The sequence below is a fragment of the Podarcis muralis genome, chromosome 16 (genome assembly GCF_964188315.1).
Source record: "Podarcis muralis chromosome 16, rPodMur119.hap1.1, whole genome shotgun sequence".
NCBI lineage: Eukaryota > Metazoa > Chordata > Lepidosauria > Squamata > Lacertidae > Podarcis > Podarcis muralis.
In genome coordinates, this window is record NC_135670.1 from 19,813,509 (window position 1) to 19,834,649 (window position 21,141).

The following is a 21,141-nucleotide window of genomic DNA, read 5'->3' on the forward strand; positions in this document are numbered from 1 at the left end:
GCATGCACATCTAATATCACCTATGCATACAAAGACATGTTCTGCCATCTGTTGAAAAAGTCAAGGCTGATCTTCAAACGTTTCAGAAAAGCATCTTCATATGGCTCCGAAATCAATCAGTGATGGCGGCAGCCTAACATGCAGGGGAAGTGTGTTCAATCAAGAGGGTACCGCCACCAAGAAGGCCCTGCTGACAGTCCCCAACATCTAAACTCATTAGATGTCCAATGCTAACCCTTTCCTCCCCAGCTGTGACTCCCCCATAAATGGTCTCCCATTAAACCATTTAGACAATTAAAAAACACCTCCTATTAGCTTCAAGAGAAGCATTAATTATTGCACAGGGGAGAAGTGAGGAGCAGAGGCCGAAGGTCAGACAAAGAGGTCCCTGGAGCCATATCCAACACGTGGACTGGCAGTTCCGCACTCTGGCTAAAGAGGGAGAAAGTCAGCTGGGGCTAGTTAGGTTTGATCCTGTTGACAAATTTGCTGAGAGTCCCAAGCGCTGGGTGCCAAGGAGGCACCCATCTCAGTCTGAAGTTCTAAGATGGCAGCAGCGGCGACTCAACAAGATTGAAGGCAGGTTCACAGGGAACCTCTCGATTCCAGAATCGAGAACTTAGCCAGGAACACGCGTACCAAACAAACAAACAAAGGCGTCCCAGTTTACCACCAGAAATCAAAAAGCTTCTGGACCTGAAGCGGGGACTGATCTCCCCAAACGCTGAATAATTCAACGCGCCCCAAACGCCTTAAGACGGCCTTCGCCGCGACTTTGAGTTAAAGCCCTGGGAGATTAGCAAAGCACAGCATCCATTTCGCGGGCGGGTTCTGCTCCGCGTTACAAGTCCCTTAACGACCTTTACCGCCTCACCCCCCCCCTCGCTCTTTTAATAAGGCTGAGCAAATGGGACTTCATTTTCGCCGGTTGTTACAGGAGAGCAAAATCAATTATTTATGCCCTGGCTTTCCCTTTTGTTCAGGCAACGCATTAGTCTAATGCCACTTCACCACGACGCAAGTTGGGCGAGCTGAGACCTTTGGCCTTTGCTGGACTGTGAGGCAGTGGGGCGGGTTGGCAAGGGTGGGGGGTGCATGGGGAGAGAGATGCAGGCAAAGGGGGAGAAATGCAATTTAGGGGATAAGCAGTTTCGGGCTTTAATCCAGAGATGGGGAACCCGTGGCCCTTCAGTTGCTGGGGGACTCCGGCTCCTATCAGCCCAAGCCAGCATGGCCAATGGCCAGGGATGATGAGAGAGGTAGTTCGGCAACATTTAGAGGGCACCAGGTTGGGGACAGCGGCGTTGGCTCAATAACTAAGGCCGCAGCCATGCAAACAGTTAAAGCAGGCTTCCTCAACCTCGGACCTCCAGATGTTTTTGGCCTACAACTCCCATGATCCCTAGCTAGCAGGACCAGTGGTCACGGATGATGGGAACTGTAGTCTCAAAACATCTGGAGGGCCGAGGTTGAGGAAGCCTGAGTTAAAGGTACATTTATTCAGGGCGGATAAAAGACAAGACTTCTTCATGGAGTGCATTGTTAAACTATGGAACTCACTCCCACAGGAGGCAGTGATGGCCACCAATCTGGGTGGTTTTAAGAGAGGACTGGGCAAATTCACGGAGGGGAAGGCTATTGATGGCTACCAGCCACAATGGCTATGCTCTGTCTCCATGGCTGGAGGCAGAAATGCTTCTGAATACTGGTTGCTGGAAACCACAGGAGGGGAGAGGGCTCTTGTGCTTGAATCCTGCTTGCAGGTTTCCCGCAGGCATCTGGTCGGCCGCTGTGAGAACAGGATGCTGGACTTGATGGGTCACTGGCCTGATCCAGCAGGATTTGTCTTATGTTCTTATTCCATTTTAACAGCCTTGGCTCCCCACAAAGAATCTTTGGAACTTTAGGCTGCCCCTCGCAGAGCTCCAGTTGCCAGGACCCTCAAACTACAGTTCCCAGGATCCTATTCTGCTGGGGGACGGGGACGAGAGCTGTGACTATGAAAGCCGTAGAAGAGTGCTTTGAATGTGCCGAGTGATTGTGGCTTAAGTGCACATCCAGCATTATTGGGGGCTTATTCCTGCGGCCTTCCTGGTGATATTGGACTCCAACCTGCGTCAGCCCCATGCAGTGTGTGTGGCTAATCATCACATCGGCTGGCTAAACACACACACACACAGCTTGGAGATAAGGTGATTTGTTTGATTATAAGATTACAGATGAGCTAATATTCGAAAGACCAAGATCAACGAGAGAGAGAAAATTGGGGGTGGGAAACAGTAAACCTACCCAGAAGAAGCAGTTACGGGGGGGGGAGGGGGGACGAGAGGTGTGTGTGGAATAATAAAAAAGAGGGCATAAAGCAGTTAATATGTATGAATAATGGATGTTTGATTTAAAAGCAGTTTACTCGAACATGATGTAATTTTTTGACAGCCGGCCAGCCAGACTATCTTGCGGCTCTATGCCAGGGGGGAGTCAGCGTTCTAGCGCAGGGAATGCTACCTCATCGAGGATCACGCGGGCGGCGCGGCGGGGAGGGACGCACATCAACTTCCACGCCATCCCAAAAGTGACTTTCCGTACACATACACACTCTCTTCTCACTCAGGGGCCGAGCATACCTGCCGACTGCTCAGAGGAGGCCACCTTGGGAAATCAGGCGAAGCGGCAGTCCGCCTTCCCAGCCTACGGCAAGGCTAGATGCTCACGGTGCAATGATAATTCTTCGCAGCACCTCCGTGCAAATTAACAGAGATGCTATTTTCAAAACAAAAACACTCAGGTTTCTGGGGGTTCCCCCCCCCTTTCCTTTTTAAAGTTTGAAAAAGAGGGAGAGAGAGAGAGAGTCAAAGTGGCCGGCGCAAAGCTGCCATCGCCAAACCGAGCCAGGAGTGAGCCCGGATGTCGGTGGTGAATTTTGCCAAAGCACCTGCAGCTCCTGCTGCTTCTGGCCTGGACCTCGTTTCCCTGCGTGCTGCCTTGCCAAGCGGAGTGGGCGACCGAGCCAGGCTGGGGTTAAGATGCGGACAGATGTCTGCCGGAGGCAAGGAAAGAGGTTGCGAAACTCATTTAACCTATGGACAAAGGCAAAGCGGGGAGAGAGCAGCCGCCCAACGCAGTGGTCATTTCTCTCACTGAGATGCGAGCGGCGAAACAAGGACTACAGGCTCAGGGACTTGCTCTGCTGCGTTTGGAGAAGGGGTCTGCGGACCACTAGCAGCCCACAGGATTCATTCGGGCGGCATGTAGCGTGTCCGTGGATTTGTGGTTGAAGGCGCATTAAACATACATATTGGTTTTTGATTGCACTACCATTACTTCTTTTATTTCTTTCATTGTGTTGCACTTTGAATTCCATGGGATTCAGAGGGCAACAGAGTAAACTATAATATCTAAGGAACAAAATAAGTGATTAAAAATGCAAATTAAAATCAGCCAGCATCTAGCAGGCAGAAAAACCATTAAGTGGTCCAGCAAGAGACCCCCAGCAACTTTCAAGTGGTTCTGCAGGGAGGCGGGCAGGGAGATTTAAGGAACCACTGTTCCAGAATATATCCAAAGGACTAGAAATTATGTTATTAAAGACCAGTATCTATTTCCCTTAGTAACAATGAGGGCTAGAAACTTTCTCACTTTTTAAAGTGAACCAGTGTGGTGTAGTGGTTAAGAGCGGTAGTCACGTAATCTGGTGAACCGGGTTCGATTCCCTGCTCATCCACATGTAGCTGCAGGGTGACCTTGGGCTAGTCACACTTCTCTGAAGTCTCTCAGCCCCACTCACCTCACAGAGTGTTTGTTGTGGGGGAGGAAGGGAAAGGAGAATGTTAGCCGCTTTGAGACTCCTTCGGGTAGTGATAAAGCGGGATATCAAATCCAAACTCTTCTTCTTCTTCTTTATAGCCTTGGGATTCTGCGAGAAGTACTGGACAGCTCCATGGTGAATCATAGAAGCACAGTACTGCAGAGTTGGAAGGGACCCCAAGGATCATCTAGTCCAACCCCCTGCAATGCAGGAATCTCAGCTAAAGCATCCATAAATATAATGAAACAAATTAATTAAGGAGACTAGTTTTTAGACAATGGAGCTGAAAATCAAGGGCACAACACACACATATTTCTGTGAGGCTGCTTTGGTTCTGCTGTGCTGCAGCGATAGGGGAGCAATACAAGAAAATGCTGCTTCTAAGAATAAACAGCAGCTTTCAATATTTAAATTTTTAGGTTCTCAAAACAGCATCCACCGAAGATTAGCATCCGAGTTATATAAACCAACTGGCAAAAAGACACATCAGCAAACCAGTAAGTCTTTGATCGGTTATCAGAGCAACGTAAAATAAAGGGCTGGTGTGATTTAAATGGCCAAAAAAGAAGCACATCGTCTCGACAAGCGGGCTCCTGCTCGTCCAATCCTTCTGCCAACCAAGTGCAGCACCTTGGCCCAGGAAACCAAAAATGAAACATGACTGCCGAGCGGAGGAGACGGCTCCATCCCTCCAAAACAGGCCAAAACGCAGCGATACGTCTCTCGCATCAACCTGGAGATTGATCATTGCCTCCTGACCACCATAATCAACCCATGCAAAGTCCCTTCACGTCTGGGGAATAATTATCATAATAGACATTCGTAATTAAGTTTCCGGCGTGATGTCAGCCGGAGCGGGAACGCCAAGCAAGCCGGTGTCCTTGTCAGAGACATCCTAACCGTCTGGGTTCCTTCGGCCCTGTTCCCCCTCATTAGCATACATGCCCCTCGCGAACCATCTGCCACCGCACACCAATAAGACCTCAGACCTACATTAGGAAACCACTCCGAATCCACAGAGCGCCATTCGGGAGGCTCCCGCGGAGCTCTTTCTTCTGGTTCCATTTGGGGCATGGACAGGGCACTTTTGTTATGATGCCAACGCCAGCCTTGTCCCAGCGCTCCTCCTGAATGCTGCACGGGAGCAAAGCTCTGATGTTGCTTCAGCAACAGCCAGCTTTAGATGGAGCCATATGTAGAGAGCAACAGCTTGGCAAACGCCACCTTGGCTGAAAGGTGCAAGGGCCCCATCAGCTCCAGGGGTCTTGTACCCCCAATGGAAAGGGGGACACTTGAGCTTTAATGGGGAGTTCTTTGAGAATGGCAATGTGACATTCTCACCATCTAAACACTGCAACATCTCACCAGCTAAGCATCGTGATATACCGATCTATCACAATGTCTGAAATAAGCATGGAGCTATGTAGAGACATTGGCTGGCTTCAGTTTTCCCAGCATTGTGATTTTAGCCTAACACACACACACACACACACAGAGAGAGAGAGAGAGAGAGAGAGAGAGAGAGAGAGAGAGACAGATCATGATTTGCAATATATTGCCAGGCCAAAAATTATGAAACCACTATCACGATACAGACTTCAAACCGGTTTTGGATGATACATCGCCCAGCCCTAACACCCATCTTGATTTGCAACATATTGCCAGGTCAAAAATTATGAAACCAATAGAGCGATATGGACTTCAAACTGCTTTTGGACGATATATAAATATATCGTCCAGCCCTATTCCTCAACCTCATCCCCTGAAGAAAGGCACTCTTAACTCCAAGGATCAGGAAAACCTTGGCCTTCTAACTAGGCTTGAGGGAACTACTTTGTCGCTGTAAAAAATAAACACCGTTGGAAAGGTAAGCAGAGAGATCAGACACAGTGCACAGAGCCGCTGTTATCATTTCCTCTTGAAATCTTTATAAAACATGCACACTTTGCCACCTGTAATTCTATGAGGCACCTGTGGTGTCAGCAGGAGCATCCTTTGGCTGACCAACACAGACAACATGCATTGCAACATTTATTTATTTTTTGCAAGCTTCTAAATTCCCCTAGGTGTCACACACTTTGGAACACAGCTGCACAGTCGGAACGCAATCGGTTCCAAGGAGTTCTTGTCACTCGCAGAGTCTCACAAGGAAAGCACAGTGTCTCCTATAAAAAAGCAAACAGTTCCCCCTAGAGGCCTACAGCTGTACAAAAAGGCCTGGCTCCCTCTGCGAGGAAATGAGGCACATTTGTCGCTACAAATCAAGACTCGGCCTCTGTGTCAAGGGAATAATGCAGTTGCTGAGGGTGGGGTGGGGCAAATATTGGGCTGCATTTGGCCTCTACTGGAACAACAGGGGGTTATTCCTTATTCTCAGTGGCACAGCACCTGCTTTGCAAGAGAGAAGGCCCCAGTTTCAATTCCCGTCATCTCCAGGTAGGGCTGGGGAAAATCTTCCTGTCTGAAATCCTGGAGAGCCACTGTCAGTCCGTGTAGGCAGCACTGAACTAGATGGACCAATGGTCTGATTCAGGAGATGGCAGCTTCCCATGTTCCCTTTAAAACTAGGGCGAAACTTTGCTGGGTGAATACGAAGTGAGTCATTTCGGAGCTTTAAACAGCAACAACACCAGGCAGATGGGCAAAACTTGCATCTCATGCCTCTAGGGAAGGTGTAGAGAACTACATCATCCCTGAACACTGGTTGTGCTTGCTGGGGGCTGATGGGAGTTGTAGTTCAGCAAGCATCTGGAGGGCCAATGGTTCCTCACCCCTGCCCTGGAGAGCTCTTGCCAACAGCGATGTTAAGATGGCAGAGTAAATGGTATTCGTTGTTAGTTGTGGCATAAAAGTAATAAGCAAGATTTCCACGCAATACAGGAGAGTCAATCATGAGCGAGCAACCATTGATATGCCTTATACAGGAGGCAACTCAAGACATTTTGCAGAACAAAAGGCTGAAATACCTTGTTGGTCTCGTTGATCAACCAGCCGAAGCCTTTCACTCCGAACGCTGCCTCGCTGGAAGTGACGTCCAGGCATGTGGCAGGCTGACCGTAGACAGAATGAAGGACCTTGGCTGAGTCCCCAACCTTCAGCAGATAGACGACATCTTCCGCAGTGGCTACGGCCACAGGGAGGCCCATAACGCGGGGGACCAGGCAGAGTGAGCCTACCTGCAAGGGGTCAGGGGGTTACAGTGACTGCAAGAACCTCAGCTTTGGGGCTCTAACAGCTTCCCTTCCTCTCTGCTGACCCCACACCCCCACACCAACAAAAAAATTCAACTGGTGTTTTGCCTTTTTATTTGTCTACTGGCTTCTTCCACTGTTGCGAGCCATAACTCCATGGTGGAGCACCTTCTGAATTATGGTATAAAAGAACTCCTCCTTGGGTCCTTGTTTTTTTCCTGGGAATGAGCATAGATGGCAATTTCCTTCCATCCCAGAGCTCCATATAACAGTCACCCAAAGCAATGGACCTGATGTGATGTAATAATAATAATAATAATAATAATAATAATAATAATACAGTGGTACCCCGCAAGACGAACGCCTCGGAAGACGAAAAACTCGCTAGACGAAGGAGTTTTTCGTTTTCTTAGCCGCTTCGCAAGACGCATTTCCCTATGGGCTTGCTTCGCAAAACAAAGCTTGCCCGCAAGCTCCGGGGATAGCGGGGAAGCGCAGCGCGTCTTCCCCGCTGTCCCCGGAGATTGCGGGGCAGGCAACGGGGAGAAGCAATCTTCCCCCCGCTGCCCCTTGCTTTAAAACAGGTCCGGGGACAGAGGGGAAGGCGCGCGGCGCTTCCCCTCTGTCCCCGGACGGTCTCCATAGGAACGCATTGATTGATTTTCAATGCATTCCTATGGGAAACCGTGCTTCGCAAGACGAAAAACTCGCAAGAAGAAAAAACTTGCGGAACGAATTAATTTCGTCTTGCGAGGCACCACTGTAATAATAATAATGGTATTATTTATGCCCAGCCCATCCGGCTGGTTTGCCCCGTCTCCGCATTTTCTCTCCACTGCAGTGTTTAGAGATGTAAAACCAAACCCACCTTTGCCAAGACACCAGGTCCCCACACCCGTCTCCACACAGTGGTACCTTGGAAGCTGAACGGAATCCGTTCCGGAAGTTCGTTTGGCTTCCAAAACGTTCGGAAACCAAGGCACAGCTTCTGATTGGCTGAAGGAAGCTCCTGCAGCCAATCGGAAGCCACAGAAGCTGTGCCAGACGTTTGGGTTCCAAAAGAACATTCACAAACCAGAACACTCACTTCTGGGTTTGCAGCCTTCGGGAGCCAAAACGTTCCAACTCGCAAGGCGTTCAGCTTCCAAGGTATGAATGTATATATAATTTTGGATTCCTAGAGCATGTCAACCCCCAGCCAGCATGGCCAATGGCCATGTCTGATGGAACCTGTAGTCCATTGACATCAGGAAGGCCAAAGGGTCCCCCGAACCTGTATTAGGGAGAGAAGAGCACCAGATCTGTAGCTGCCATTTAGCGCAAGGTCGAGCTTAACCTGAATGATCTGGTGAATTGGGCTCTTTGGTTGCGGGGTGGGGAATCGGTGGCCCTCCAGATTCTTGGACTCCCAAATCCCATCAGCCGCAGCAAGCATGGCCAATGGTCAGGGACGATGGGCGCTGTAGTCTCACCAGTTTCTGGATTTCAAACTCTGCAGCCGTCTCCCAGTAGCCCTTGTCATTGGCGCTCTCCACTTTAACCTGGAAGGCGGATGCGGTTGCTATCGTCGCCCCTTCAGCCGAAAGGGCCAAGCTTTGTATCTTCTGATTGTGCTGGGAGCAATGGATCGGGTCACGGCCGACCAGCAGGCTCCACACCTTAATCGTCCCTATGCACCAGAAAAACAAAAATAAAAATGGAGAATCAGTAGCTGTGGTGGAATATTTTTATTCATGCTGCCAACCACAAAACCATCTGGAGGGTTCATCAAACCAAGATCCATTCCATGGAGTAATCGCTAACATTTGACGAGATCTCAGGGGGCACGTGAATCTCAGCAAGGGCAGCCAGCAGAATCTGGCTTGCCAAATGAAACTGATTGACGGTCAGTTGAATACAAATGAAAGTAGGTTTTTTATTGATTTTCACAAGAAAGCAGCAATATAGAGACAGGTAAGCTCCTCACCGGCACCACCCACAAGAGAAGAAGTAGCTGAGAAGCTTTTGAGGACATCCAAGTGGAATAAATTGGCAAAGGACTGAAGCCACTTAAGAGCTGTATATACTCCTTAAGAGCTGTATACACTCCTTAATGTATTCCATGAGACATAAACGCTTTCTTCACGTAAGAAAAACATAGCTGAGTGACATAGCCAGTTCCCTACACAGCAACTCGCCCTGGCATGCAGCCATCCAGAAACAGACGAAGGCCATGTTCGTACATCATGAGGAGTCAAACCATGGCTTATTGCAAATGCCAGCAAAACCGAAGCCTAAATAGGGCTGCTGAGAAAGGTGAAGGAAGTATTAGCCTGCTCAGCCCCACAATATTTTAAAAAGCTAAGGGTGGACACCTTCCTATCACTCAAAGCCCAATGACAATGGAGCATGGTCAGCAGCCATGGGCATGCCCTGAATGAAATGGGGGGGGGGGGACGACAAACAACCACCAATAGAGAATTGTGGTGAAGTGGAGCTGCCTTCTCTTAGGGAATGGCTGTCAGGAACCCTGAGCAGCCAAAGTCCTGTAAATGGGCAAAAAATAATAATGGTTATAATATGCCGATGGAACAGTAGGAACACATGTGGGCTAAAGGGTTAAAATATACATTGTGCTATGACTTTAAGGTAAAGGGTAAAGGGACCCCTGACCATTAGGTCCAGTCGTGACCGACTCTGGGGTTGTGGCGCTCATCTCGCTTTATTGGCAAAGGGAGCCAGCGTACAGCTTCCGGGTCATGTGGCCAGCATGACTAAGCCGCTTCTGGCGAACCAGAGCAGTGCACGAAAACGCCGTTTACCTTCCCGCCGGAGCGGTACCTATCTATCTACTTGCAGTTTGACGTGCTTTCAAACTGCTAGGTGGGCAGGAGCAGGGACCGAGCAATGGGAGCTCACCCCGTCGTGGGGATTCAAACCGCCGACCTTCTGATCGGCAAGTCCTAGGCTCTGCGGTTTAACCCACAGCGCCACCCATGTCCCAACTTAAAAGGAGACTTTTTATAATATGATGTATTGTTGGTATCTAACTCCTGAGAAATTAGCTAGAATGCATAAGAATGTTCCAAATGTTTGTGGGAAATGTCAGGAAGAAAAAGGGAAATTTTATCACACTTGGTGGTAGTGTAAAAAAAGCTAAGAAATATTGGCTACAAATGCATACACTGATACAGAAGATTTTGAAGGTTAATGTCCAACTGAAACCAGAGCTTTTTCTGCTGGGGCTTATGGATATACAATTAGAAAAATAATACGGAAAACTATTGCAATACATGATTATAGTGGCAAGACTGTTACATGCACAAGGATGGAAGGACTCATTATTACCTACTATGAAAGGTTATTGAAATTAATGGATTTGGCTGAGATGGGAAAGTTGATGTGCTTAATTAAAGAAAAATCACTGTTGACATTTATTAATGATTGGAAACCCCTTATGGACTTTCTGCGCAATAAGGAAAATGAACTTGTGGTATCAGGGTCTGAAGACTAAAAAAAAGGATAAGGTTGGTTAACGGGAAGTAGAAGAGTTTAATGTAATTAAGAGGCATAAATGTTATATATATATTTAAAGCTGATAGATGGAGAGTCTGAAGTTTTTCTTCTTTTCTTTTTCTAGTTCTCTATTTTCTTTTCAATTTTTATGTTAAACACAAGAGCTTGGTATTTGATGTGTATCTTTGTAGAGTATTTTTTATTTGTTCTATCAAGCTTTAAATAAAAAATAATAAAGAAAAAGGAAGAAGTCATGTTGAAGGCTCCACATGTGCAGCTTAATCCAGACCCTTGTTCCACAGGGAGCTCTCCAAGGTGGTTACCCAACTTCCACTTTGCATAGGAATACATAAAGGTAAAGGTAAAGGGACCCCGACCATTAGGTCCAGTCGTGGCCGACTCTGGGGTTGCAGTGCTCATCTCGCTTTATTGGCCGAGGGAGCCAGCGTACAGCTTCCGGATCATGTGGCCAGCATGACTAAGCCGCTTCTGGCAGACCAGAGCAATGCAAAGAAATGCCATTTACCTTCCCACCAGAGTGGTACCTATTTATCTACTTGCACTTTGACGTGCTTTCAGACTGCTAGGTTGGCAGGAGCAGGGACTGAGCAACGGGAGCTCACCCTGTCGCGGGGATTCGAACCGCCGACCTTCTGATCAGCAAGTCCTAGGCTCTGTGGTTTAACCCACAGCGCCACCCGCGTCCCCTATAGGAATACATAAAGCTGCCTTAATCCATGTCAGACTAAGTGTCCGTTTAGCTCAGTAATGTCTACACTGACTGCCAGCAGCTTTCCGGAATTTCAAACAAATAGTTTCTCCCAGCACTACCTTGACAAGCCAGGGATTGAACCTGGGACCTTCTGCATGCAGATGATCCAAGTCTGAACTATGGACCTTCCCCTGGCCTTGCATAGGAAGGTAAGAAGCTGTCATATAGTGGCTCAGACCTGTTGAGCCACCTATTAGTAATGTCTACACTGACTGTCGGTGGCTTTCCAGGATTTCAGACAGGGTTCTCTCCTAGTCCTACCTGGAGATTCTAGGGATTGAACCTGGACCCTTCTGCATGGAAAGCAGATGTTCCTCCAATGATCTATGGCTGATCACTATGACAAGTTGGACCGTTGCTCCAGCTAGCTCAGTACTGTCAACACTGACTGTCAGAGGCTCTCCAGGGTTTTGAGTCTCCCTCAGCCCTACCTGGAGATGTCAAGGATTGAACCTGGGACCATCTGCATGGAAAGCTGATGCTCTACCACTGAGTTTGCAACTCTGGGCCAATCACAGCAAGAAACTCTCGCTCTTCATGTTTCTACAGCACAGCTTTTCAGAAGTTCAAGGGGAATCGGAGCTGGTAACATTTCCTTTCCCTATCTGAATTTAACAAATGGGGAGAATGCTGGCTTCCAGAAGACTCAGAAGGCAGCTGCAGACGGATTGCAGACATCTCCCCCACATCCCAAAGGAAGCAAAGCAAGAGTGTGCTAATGAAACGGCATCCAAACAAAATTTTAAACATATTTATGTGCACTTCTGCAAAGATTATTTTGGTGCCTTAGAAGCACTCCCCCACTGAGAAATAATGCCCGTAATCTCGGGAGCTATCTAATGGCACTCTTTCTGAAAGATTTATACTCCTTGTCCTGGGAGCAAAAAGCCATCACAGAAGCCATTTTGGGGTTGTTGTTGTCTTTATGTTATTATTAGGGATGCATACTTGAATTAATCTATTTGCCTAAACAATTAGCCACCTTGTTCTGCGCGCAACAGAGCCAAAACTGCAATTAGGCTTCCATCAAAGAGCCAAAAAAAGAGAAGGAGTCCCAACTAAAACTGCCCCAGTGGAGCCGTAAGGCACTCCGAGTTGGATTTTTCCAAATTTACTTTGAGGCATAATGGCTATTATGTTGATTGTTTGAAAGGTAAATAACAGCTAAGCTGGTTTTTCAAAAGGGAAAAAAAAGGGAGGAAGAAAAGCATGGAACAGCAGCTGCCCCCCCCCCCCCCCGGCTCCATAAAAACAAGTTAACACTTTTTTAAAAAGCGTTAAACAAAAAATGAGCACTGCGAGCATCATGATCAAGACTACAGCCCTGCAGAGAGCAAGCCACCCAAGTCCAAACCACCATTGCAATGGTGGTGGTGGTTATGGAGGTTATTTTAGACAACAGTCATTGGGTTGCTTCTGACATTTTTAGGCTGCTTTAAAAGAGGGTGGGGAAGCTCAGGCCCAGGGGTTGGATGAGGCCATCTCCATCTGGCTTGAGGAGCTTCCTCCAGGGCCCTGCTTACATTTCACCCTCCTTGAGAGCTGCTGCCTGCCTGGGAATGTGCGAGGGGACCCCTCTCTGAAGCCATGGAGAACTGCTGCCAGTCAGTGCAGGCAATACAGTGGTACCTTGGGTTACATACGCTTCAGGTTACATATGCTTCAGGTTACAGACTCTGCTAACCCAGAAATAGTACCTCGGGTTAAGAACTTTGCTTCAGGATGAGAACAGAAATCATGCTCCGGCGGCACGGCGGCGGCAGGAGGCCCCATTAGCTAAAGTGGTGCTTCAGGTTAAGAACAGTTTCAGGTTAAGAACGGACCTCTGGAACGAATTAAGTACTTAACCCGAGGTACCACTGTACTGAGCTAGATGCAGCGATGGCCTGATCCTGCATAAGGCAGTTCCACATGCACGTGGACAAAGCAAGATACCCTTTGCAAGAATACAAGAGGAGCCATGCCTTTGTTTACATGAGCGCCACCACGGAAAGTGGGTCGTTTCTACCCACCTTCCTGTGGCAACACAAAAACTTTTCGTGGTGTGAATCAGACCAGCGCAGGGCAGGGGGGTGGAAGCAAACAGTGTCTGTGTGTTCCCCCCTCCCCTCCCCAAACCTCAAGGCTGTGGCTCTGTGCCAGACCCAGGCAAGCATGGAGCAGATGGAGCCCTGGCAAGGCCCCCCCCCCCCCCACCTTCCAGCCCCTGCATTAGAAGCATCTGCTTCATTACCCAGAAAACCTTCCCCTGCTTTATCTAATGCTCCAGGAAAAGCATTTTGATTTGATTCATTTCGGGTAAAGGCAACGTGGAAGGCAATTAGAGGAGTAAAACAAAAACAAAAACAACAAAAAAACCCAAAGTGGAAGGCAGCCAGTGCTGACAATGGGAAACAAGGCGAAAGAAAATAAGGAGTCTGATCACTTGGAATTCGAACGCCACGACTGTGGATTCGGATGCCAAGCCACCTTGGGCTTCCGAGGGTAGGTGAGCACAAGGGATGAGACGGCAAAGCTGGGAAGAGATTCCACCACTTCTTCGGTGTGGGGCTGGTGCCTGTTTGGGCTGGGAGGGAGGCAGGGAGCCCAAACAGGAAGTGAAGCTGGAGCTAGTGGTAAGTGGAGTCAAAGCCAGTGGCAGATGGAGTCAAAGCCAGTAGAAGGTGGAGTCAAAGCCAGTAGCAGGTGGAGTCAAAGCCGGTAGAAGGCAGAGCCAACTCATTCTACTTTGTCCTCATCTTATTTCCTGCTGAGTTCTACAAGGTCAACAATGAGGTAGAGGAGAATGACGGGAAAGCTGACAGGCAATCCATTGGACTGGTCTTAAGTAGGAAAGCAGGCAGGAATAGGCTGGCTGAGGGCAGGGCAGGGCCCCATTCACCCTAATGGCTGAGTCTCTACTCATGGCAGAGGCTAGGAAGCTTTGAGGATGATGACATGGATTTGAACAGCATAGCCCCCTTGCAGTTTCCCGGTGGGGTGAGAAAAAGGCTTACAAGTGCTAGAACTTAAGGAACATTTGAAGCTGCCTAAATCCCAGAGTCCAAAGTCTCAGAGGCAGCGACTCTGAGGAAGAATAAAATGCAACTGAAGGCAGGTTCTATCACCATCCAATAGGATTGCAACTGAACCACCAGTTGAAGCTGATATGTAAGCCCTAGGCACCATGTTATTCTATTTATAAGAATATTTATAAACTGGCAGCTCCTAAAAATATTGTGATGGTGTACGATAAAATCATTAGAACATCATTAATATTATAAAACACAGAACAAATAACCAAAGCTGAATTAAATTACCGTATTTTTTTTCTGTATAACACGAACCCTATTTTTTGGGACTCCAAATAAAGAAATCCCCCATATGCACAATCTATGTATCTATGACAACCCCCAATTTTAAAATTGAAAAAATTGGGGGTGGATATAGTCTTATACATGTAAAAATATGGTAATTCTCTAGAAAGTGGATGGCCAATTGTCATGTATCCATTCGCTTTGATTACTGCACTGCAGGGAGTTGGACTAGAGGGAACCTTTGGGTCTCATCCGTCTCTACGACTCTGTAATTAAATGATGCCAGTTGTGCTTTCAATGGCAGTGATGGATCTGAGCTGAGCGTCTATTCCTCCAGAAGAAGTGTAACCCCATCCAGAAAGGGCAGCTCCTCACCTCTTAAAGATCTTAGCAAGATCTTCTGAGAGATGGACTTGACTGCCTCCTCATCCTGTTCCTCAGGATGAAAACAGCTGACCTGCCAATGCTTCTTCCTCTTGGCTCCCCTGCTGGCGCTGCCCCTCATTTCTGTATGACTTTGAAAGAAACGCAACTGCTGCTCCTACTACTGAGTTTTGCCTTCCAAAAAGAGAGGGAAACCTTCACCAGAGCAATTCTGATTCCTTGAAACGCTTAGCTCCATCACCGTGTTGACCATTTTTCTCCAGGATTAGCTTGCAGAGCAAGGATAAGCAAACGAGAAGGTCCCAAGTGAGCTAACAGCTTATTGCAGGGGTAGCCAAGTTGGTGCCCTCAAGATGTTGATGGACTACAACTCCCATCAGCCCCAAGCTTGCACTGTCAACAGCCGAGGGGGTAACGGGGGTCCATTTCGGCAGCTGAAGGGTGCATTGTGTTTGGCTACCCGTATTGTAGAGGGTGAGAGCAGAAGGACGCCATCGGCGAGGTGACCCACAGAACTTGCTGCATCGACTGGCAGGCTGTGAGAATGACAAGGCCTCCTCTGAAGGGGCAGGAGCCGCCTTGACGGCTCCTCGCGAAGATCGGCTGCCAAGAGCATCGCAGCTTGAGCTCTGCTGAGCAGGGAGAAAACGGTGTCGTGTCGAACGCGTTTGCAGAGTGGCTTCAACAGAGGAGGCCGACGGCGCTGCCTCCTATTGCTACCAGATGGCTTCTCGGTGCTGGTCGCATGCACACACACGTACGCAAAAGAAAAGGAAGCAGGGGTTGAGGAAAAGCACGAAATAAAGGCCTTGAGGTAGCTTGGAAAACAGAGCAAATTATTTTGGTCTCTTCTCCCCTGCCGCTCCAGATGCGAAAGAAAAGTCTCAGCAAACTTACCCTTTTAAAAAGGAAAAATGGGGTGGGAAGGAAAACAGGGGAAGGGCTGCAGCTTCAAGTGGGTAGAGCATTTGCTTTGCTGGCAGAAGGTCCCAGTTCAATCCCCATCGTCTTCAGGTAAAGATGGGAAAGACCCTGGTCATGGAAAGCTGCTGCCAGTCAATGTAGGCAGTGTGGAGCTAGATGCACCTAGGATCTGACTTGGGAAAGGCAGCTCCCTCTATTCCTCTATGTGCCATTGGGAAAGGACTGGCAGGTGTTTTTGGACTATACCTCCCATCATCTCTGACCATTGGCTGTGCTGGCAAGGGACCATAGGTTTTGTAGTCCAAGGCGATAGGAGGAGAGAGGCTGCGGAAAGCTGACTTAGGCCCTCTTCATACATTATGAGCTTAGGTTTCTTAAACAATTAGAGTTTTTTTATTGGTCAAATGTTATCTATTTAATGGCCACAGTTCAGTAACACAGTGCCTGGCAGGCTTAAACAGTAGTATGAAATAACTACAGAACTTACAATGGTGGGGGGGGGGGGGAGAGATCCAACACTTTATTTTGACTTACCTACTGTATATAAAAATATATTACCGTATTTTTCAAAGTATAAGAAAATTTTGGGGTCGTCTTATACATGGGCTGCTTGCCCATTCAGGAACACGGTGACAGTGCCATCAGCCAGAGCGGAGGATCATCGGAAAACAGCTCAACAACCGCCCAGGGAACTTACAAAAGATGCTCAACAATCTTTTTGCAAAGTTCAACAACTTTCTTAATTTTTAAACTTCTTAATTTGGGGCTTCCAGAAATAGGGTGTTGTTTTATACATGTGGTCGTGTTATACACAGAAAAATATGGTATATCCTGCCATTTGAATGGCACTGCACCATGGATGGCAGGTTGTAACTGTTTGAAATTAGTGTAAAAATGAAAATAAAGATAAAATCTTTTAAACAAATAAAACACATTATAATCCATTTGAAAAGCAACCACCTCAGAGGAAGCAAGTAAAAATGGCCTTAGCAGGCAAAAGCTTGGTGGAACAAAAATGTTTTTACCCATCAGCAAAAGGCAGCCAGAGAGGGGTCCATCTGTGCTTTATGGTGAAAGCTATTCCACTGTATTGGTGCAGCCACTGAAAAGGCCCCACCGCTAATCATCCTCAACAGTCCTTGGAGAAGGGCCTCTCCTTCTGATCTTTGGAAGGAGGGAGGATGTGGTCCCTTGGGTGTCCTGGGCACAAGCCATTGAGGGTTTTACAAGGTTATCACTATCATCACTCTGAATTGTGTCTGGGAGCAAACTAGTAGGCATGTGTTACTATTAGCATATAAAGCATACCCTCCAACATTTCTCAGATGAATATGCCCATTCTGTTCTGTTCTATATACCCCACCCATCTGACTGGGTTGCCCCAGCCACTCTAGGTGGATTCCAACATGTATAAAAACATAATAAAGCATTAAGCATTTTTTAAAGAAAACATCCCTATATAGGGCTGCCTTCAGATGTCTTCTAAAGGTTGTATAGTTACTTATCTCCTTGGCTTGGAGGCTGCATAGCTCTATACCCTCCAACATTTCTCCAATGAAAACAGGGACATCCTAAGGAAAAGTGGGACATTCCAGGATCAAATCAGAAACCAGGATGTCTTCTGTACATCCGGGACTGTCCTTGGAAAATAGGGGCACTTGGAGGGTCTGTATAAAGCCCTTAACAACTTGGGACCAGTTTACGTTACCCCCAACTTTTCTATCCCTCTCGCTGTAAAGTGCAAATCAGAACGACCTGACCAGGAGCTGCTAGGAGCTGCTAGGAGGACAAAAATGATAAACAGTCGTAATACCCTTTGCATGTTAAACATGATCAACGCAACAAGTTTGGACAGGCCTTTTTGAGTGCAGCTGCACAGGTGGCCATGCTACTTCCGGCAACAACCACGCTTGATCATTTGGAAAACATGCCTAACAGAGGGCCTCTAGATCCCACAGAAAGAGACTCGCCCCCCCCCCCTCTTGTCTCCCTCTGCAAGTGTGCATCCAACACACATTTTTGGCCACGGACACGTACATTTCTTTTGCAGGCCAGCCACCTTCTCTTGCTGTCCAAGAAGGAAAGGCAGATCAAAGCTGATCCACAGACTTTCTTTTGCTATATATTCTCTGTGTGCTCAGCACACCAGAGATGGAGCAGGGGACGGGGAGAGGAAGGGAAACGAGACAGAAGGCCCGGGATTTGCATTCATCAAACAATATCTGGTTCGCTCTTTTGTCTCGTGAGCTGATCTCCCTGCGTCTCAAGAAAAAGGGGGGGGGGGGAGAGAGAGAGCCAAAACAAGTTGTTTGCTCAAGACGAGTTTGGCTGGGCTGCAGCCTGGCACGGTTACCCCGAGTGGCAGCTCCAGGAGGAATTAAAAGCAGCCGTTTTAATGGGCAGCGCGATCCAAGGCCTCCTAATGCACCGAGGGTTACCAGCCAACTTTTCCCCACATAAAAGCAAGTGTGAGCACACACACACACACACGTTGTGTGCAGAAAGGATTAGAGTCGCTGTCGCAGAGACACACGCGAGCACACAAAAGCTGGGCGCAGCTGCTGGGAGGGGGGGGGACGCTTTTAGAAAACAATATTAGGAAAGAGTCGCCGTTAACTTACCGTCCTCGTAAGCTGCCGCTGCCAGGGAGCTGTTTATCCTCACAAAGGAGGCGTGCGGCCGGGGGCCGGGTTCGGCCAAGCCGCGCTCAGGGTCCAGGGCAGGAGCGGTGTAGTCCCAGGTGCGAGTGTCCCACAGCTTCACATCCCCTGACGTGTAGCTGGAAGGGAAAGCGGGAAATGGGTTCCAAAAAAAAAAGCAAGCGTCGGAGTCAGTGGGAGCCAACGGAGAAGGAACTCGGTGGTCGTGGGCAAAAGCAAGGTGTTTCTCTTCCCATCCACCATTTCCTCCTCTCGGCCTCCCACTTCGACAGGAACAAGACCCTTTTGCAAATGAGGCAGCACTGCTCTTGGTTTTCCTTTTCTTTTTTTAAACTCATGCTACCAGCTGCGTTCACAAGTGAACAAAAGGGCAACGCCGGGTGTAGGGGAACTTTGCCTTCCAGGTGTTGCTGAAGAGAAACTCCAGTCGGCCCCTGCAAGTGTGGCCCATGGCTGGGGGAGATGGGAGTTCAGCAGCATCTCTCCAGACTTGTGATACACACAAAAAATGGGTACAAAAATGGTAGCCATGCTGTCCTATTAGAAAACCTCAGAACGCCATATTGTTTATTTATTTAGGAAATTTATATATTGCCTGCTCGGGGGATGGGGTGGGGATTATCCAAGCGGTGCAGAAATCCCATTACAGTATACGCAACATGTGACAAAAGGTAACCCAAAGAGAAATATACATAAAAACATCGATTAAAAAAACAAGATAAAACCAATAAAAAGTTGGAGCAAATGCACCTAAATCAGCTGTCTAGACAGGTTTCCTGAAATGAAAACATTTTCAGCAGGCCTCTTAACAGAGCAGAGTTGTGATGACTATTACTAGAGGAATATGCCTTTCTTAGGCCAACCAAAAGAGTCACAAAACAGGGTGCAAGCTTTTGAGTTACGCAGGACTCTTTTGTTGGACTAGATGTGGAAAAAAGGCCTGTTGCTCAAGCCTTCCTTGCCTGCGTGTTTTAACAGTCTTAAGGCAGAACATGATAAGACAGTAGCAGACTTTCAGGAGCTCTGCAGGTGTCAAGTTGCCCCCAGGACTCCTGGGGAGGCTGGTCCCCCGCCTCTGCAAATACAGCAACCAGCTGTCGCTCAGTTCTATCCTTAGGCAAAACGCAGAGATCCCTATTTGGCTTTCCTTTCTTAACGTAGGGGAATGTTGCTATTGTACTCAGGTCCTCCTTGCGGGCTTTCCATAAGTATCTGGCTGGCCTTGTGAGAACAGGATGCTGGACTCGGTGGACCTAGAAAATCCTCAGGACTCTTGATACAGCATTGTACCTAACAGATGTTGCATCTACCTCAAGCATCACTAGGGTGATTAAGATAAAGCTCAGCCATTTTGCTGACGCAAGTTCTGCCATGCTGGGAGGTAGCAATGCCACGGGACGGCGGCGGGGGGATGGGACGCAACAATAAGCTTGCACTTGGGGCCTGCTTGTGGGTTTCCCATTGGGGCATCTGCTTGGCCATTGTGAGAACAAGAGGCTGGACTAGATGGGCCACTGGCCTGACGCAGAAGGGGTCTCTATTTCCATCCTTATGTACAGGAGGCAAAACAGACCCCTAGCTCTCTATGACTTGGAAGCAGCTCCCTCTGCTTGGATGCGATGAAAGAAAATCAGGGGGAAACTCAAAAGGAGAGTGTCACAGAAGAGCTTCCGTTGCACGCAGTTGGAACGGATGACCAACGTAAGCAAGCATGGTGGTGACTCTTAAATAGGGGTTGGGGGATAGTTTTGGTCCGGTGGGCCAGATCTTTATCTCCCCACCCCATGGTCCAACTCTGACAGGTGGGTGAGGCATATGACATCAGGTATAATGGAGATGTTGTTTGTGGGGAGAGGAGGAATGCTCTGTCAGGACAAATGGGGAACTCTAGCAGGCTGAATACTACTTGCGAGCCAGATGTTCCCCAAGTCTCACAGGTTTTCCCTCCAGGACTGCGGACAAACAGTCTCTTCCAGGCCTACCCGAAGGAGCATAAAACCTGACAAGAAGTGCTGAGGCCATTCTGTTGTGTCTATGCTGCTTCCTTCCTCAGGACCAGTTAGGACAAGAGTAGAGCTTCCCAGCCCTTTCTGAGATGCCAAATCCAGCCTCTCGCTGATTCCAAGGTTCACTTGGGAGTTCTCGGCATCTCAATTTTGTTTTCCAGCAAAGGATGCCGCAGCATCAAGCTATTCAAGACACAAGGGTTGTGTGGTCAGGCCTCCTGAAGTTTAAGCTTTTACTTAAAAGAAGCTGTTTCTTGGAGGAGGGATCTCAGATTTTGACAGGACAGATAGTGTTGGGGAAGTGGGGAGGAGAAGCTCATCAAAATCCCCACCAACCACGTGGCAGCTTTTGAACTGAAGAAGAAATGCCAGGAAGTGCCATCACCGGTCTCTCGTGAAGGGGTATGCTTGGCCCATATTTAGCGACGTGCTATAACTCAGGGGTCGCCAACTGTTTTGAGGCCAGTGGGCACATTTGGAATTTTGATAAAGGGCTGTAGGAGCCAGTCACAAAATGGCTGCCATGCGTGGGGGGGGGGCGCCGTCACACATCACAAAATGGCTGCCGTGACATATTGGCTTGTGAGGCAGAGCCAGTGAAAGCAGGA

At 48.2% G+C, this 21,141-nt stretch overlaps 1 protein-coding gene across 5 annotated transcripts in view; it reads right to left on the reverse strand.

Moving 5' to 3' along the window:
* The window catches only part of FBXW8 (F-box and WD repeat domain containing 8), a 65,663-nt gene that overhangs the window by 14,901 nt on the left and 29,621 nt on the right, over positions 1–21,141 (reverse strand). For all 5 annotated transcript variants that reach the window (XM_077920646.1, XM_077920645.1, XM_028710262.2 and 2 more), the window contains 3 exons: positions 18,489–18,646; positions 8,469–8,665; positions 6,772–6,981 (listed from right to left, as the gene is read on the reverse strand). In XM_077920646.1, the coding sequence (XP_077776772.1) occupies positions 6,772–6,981; positions 8,469–8,665; positions 18,489–18,646 (565 nt within the window). The remainder of the gene's footprint in view (positions 1–6,771; positions 6,982–8,468; positions 8,666–18,488; positions 18,647–21,141) is intronic.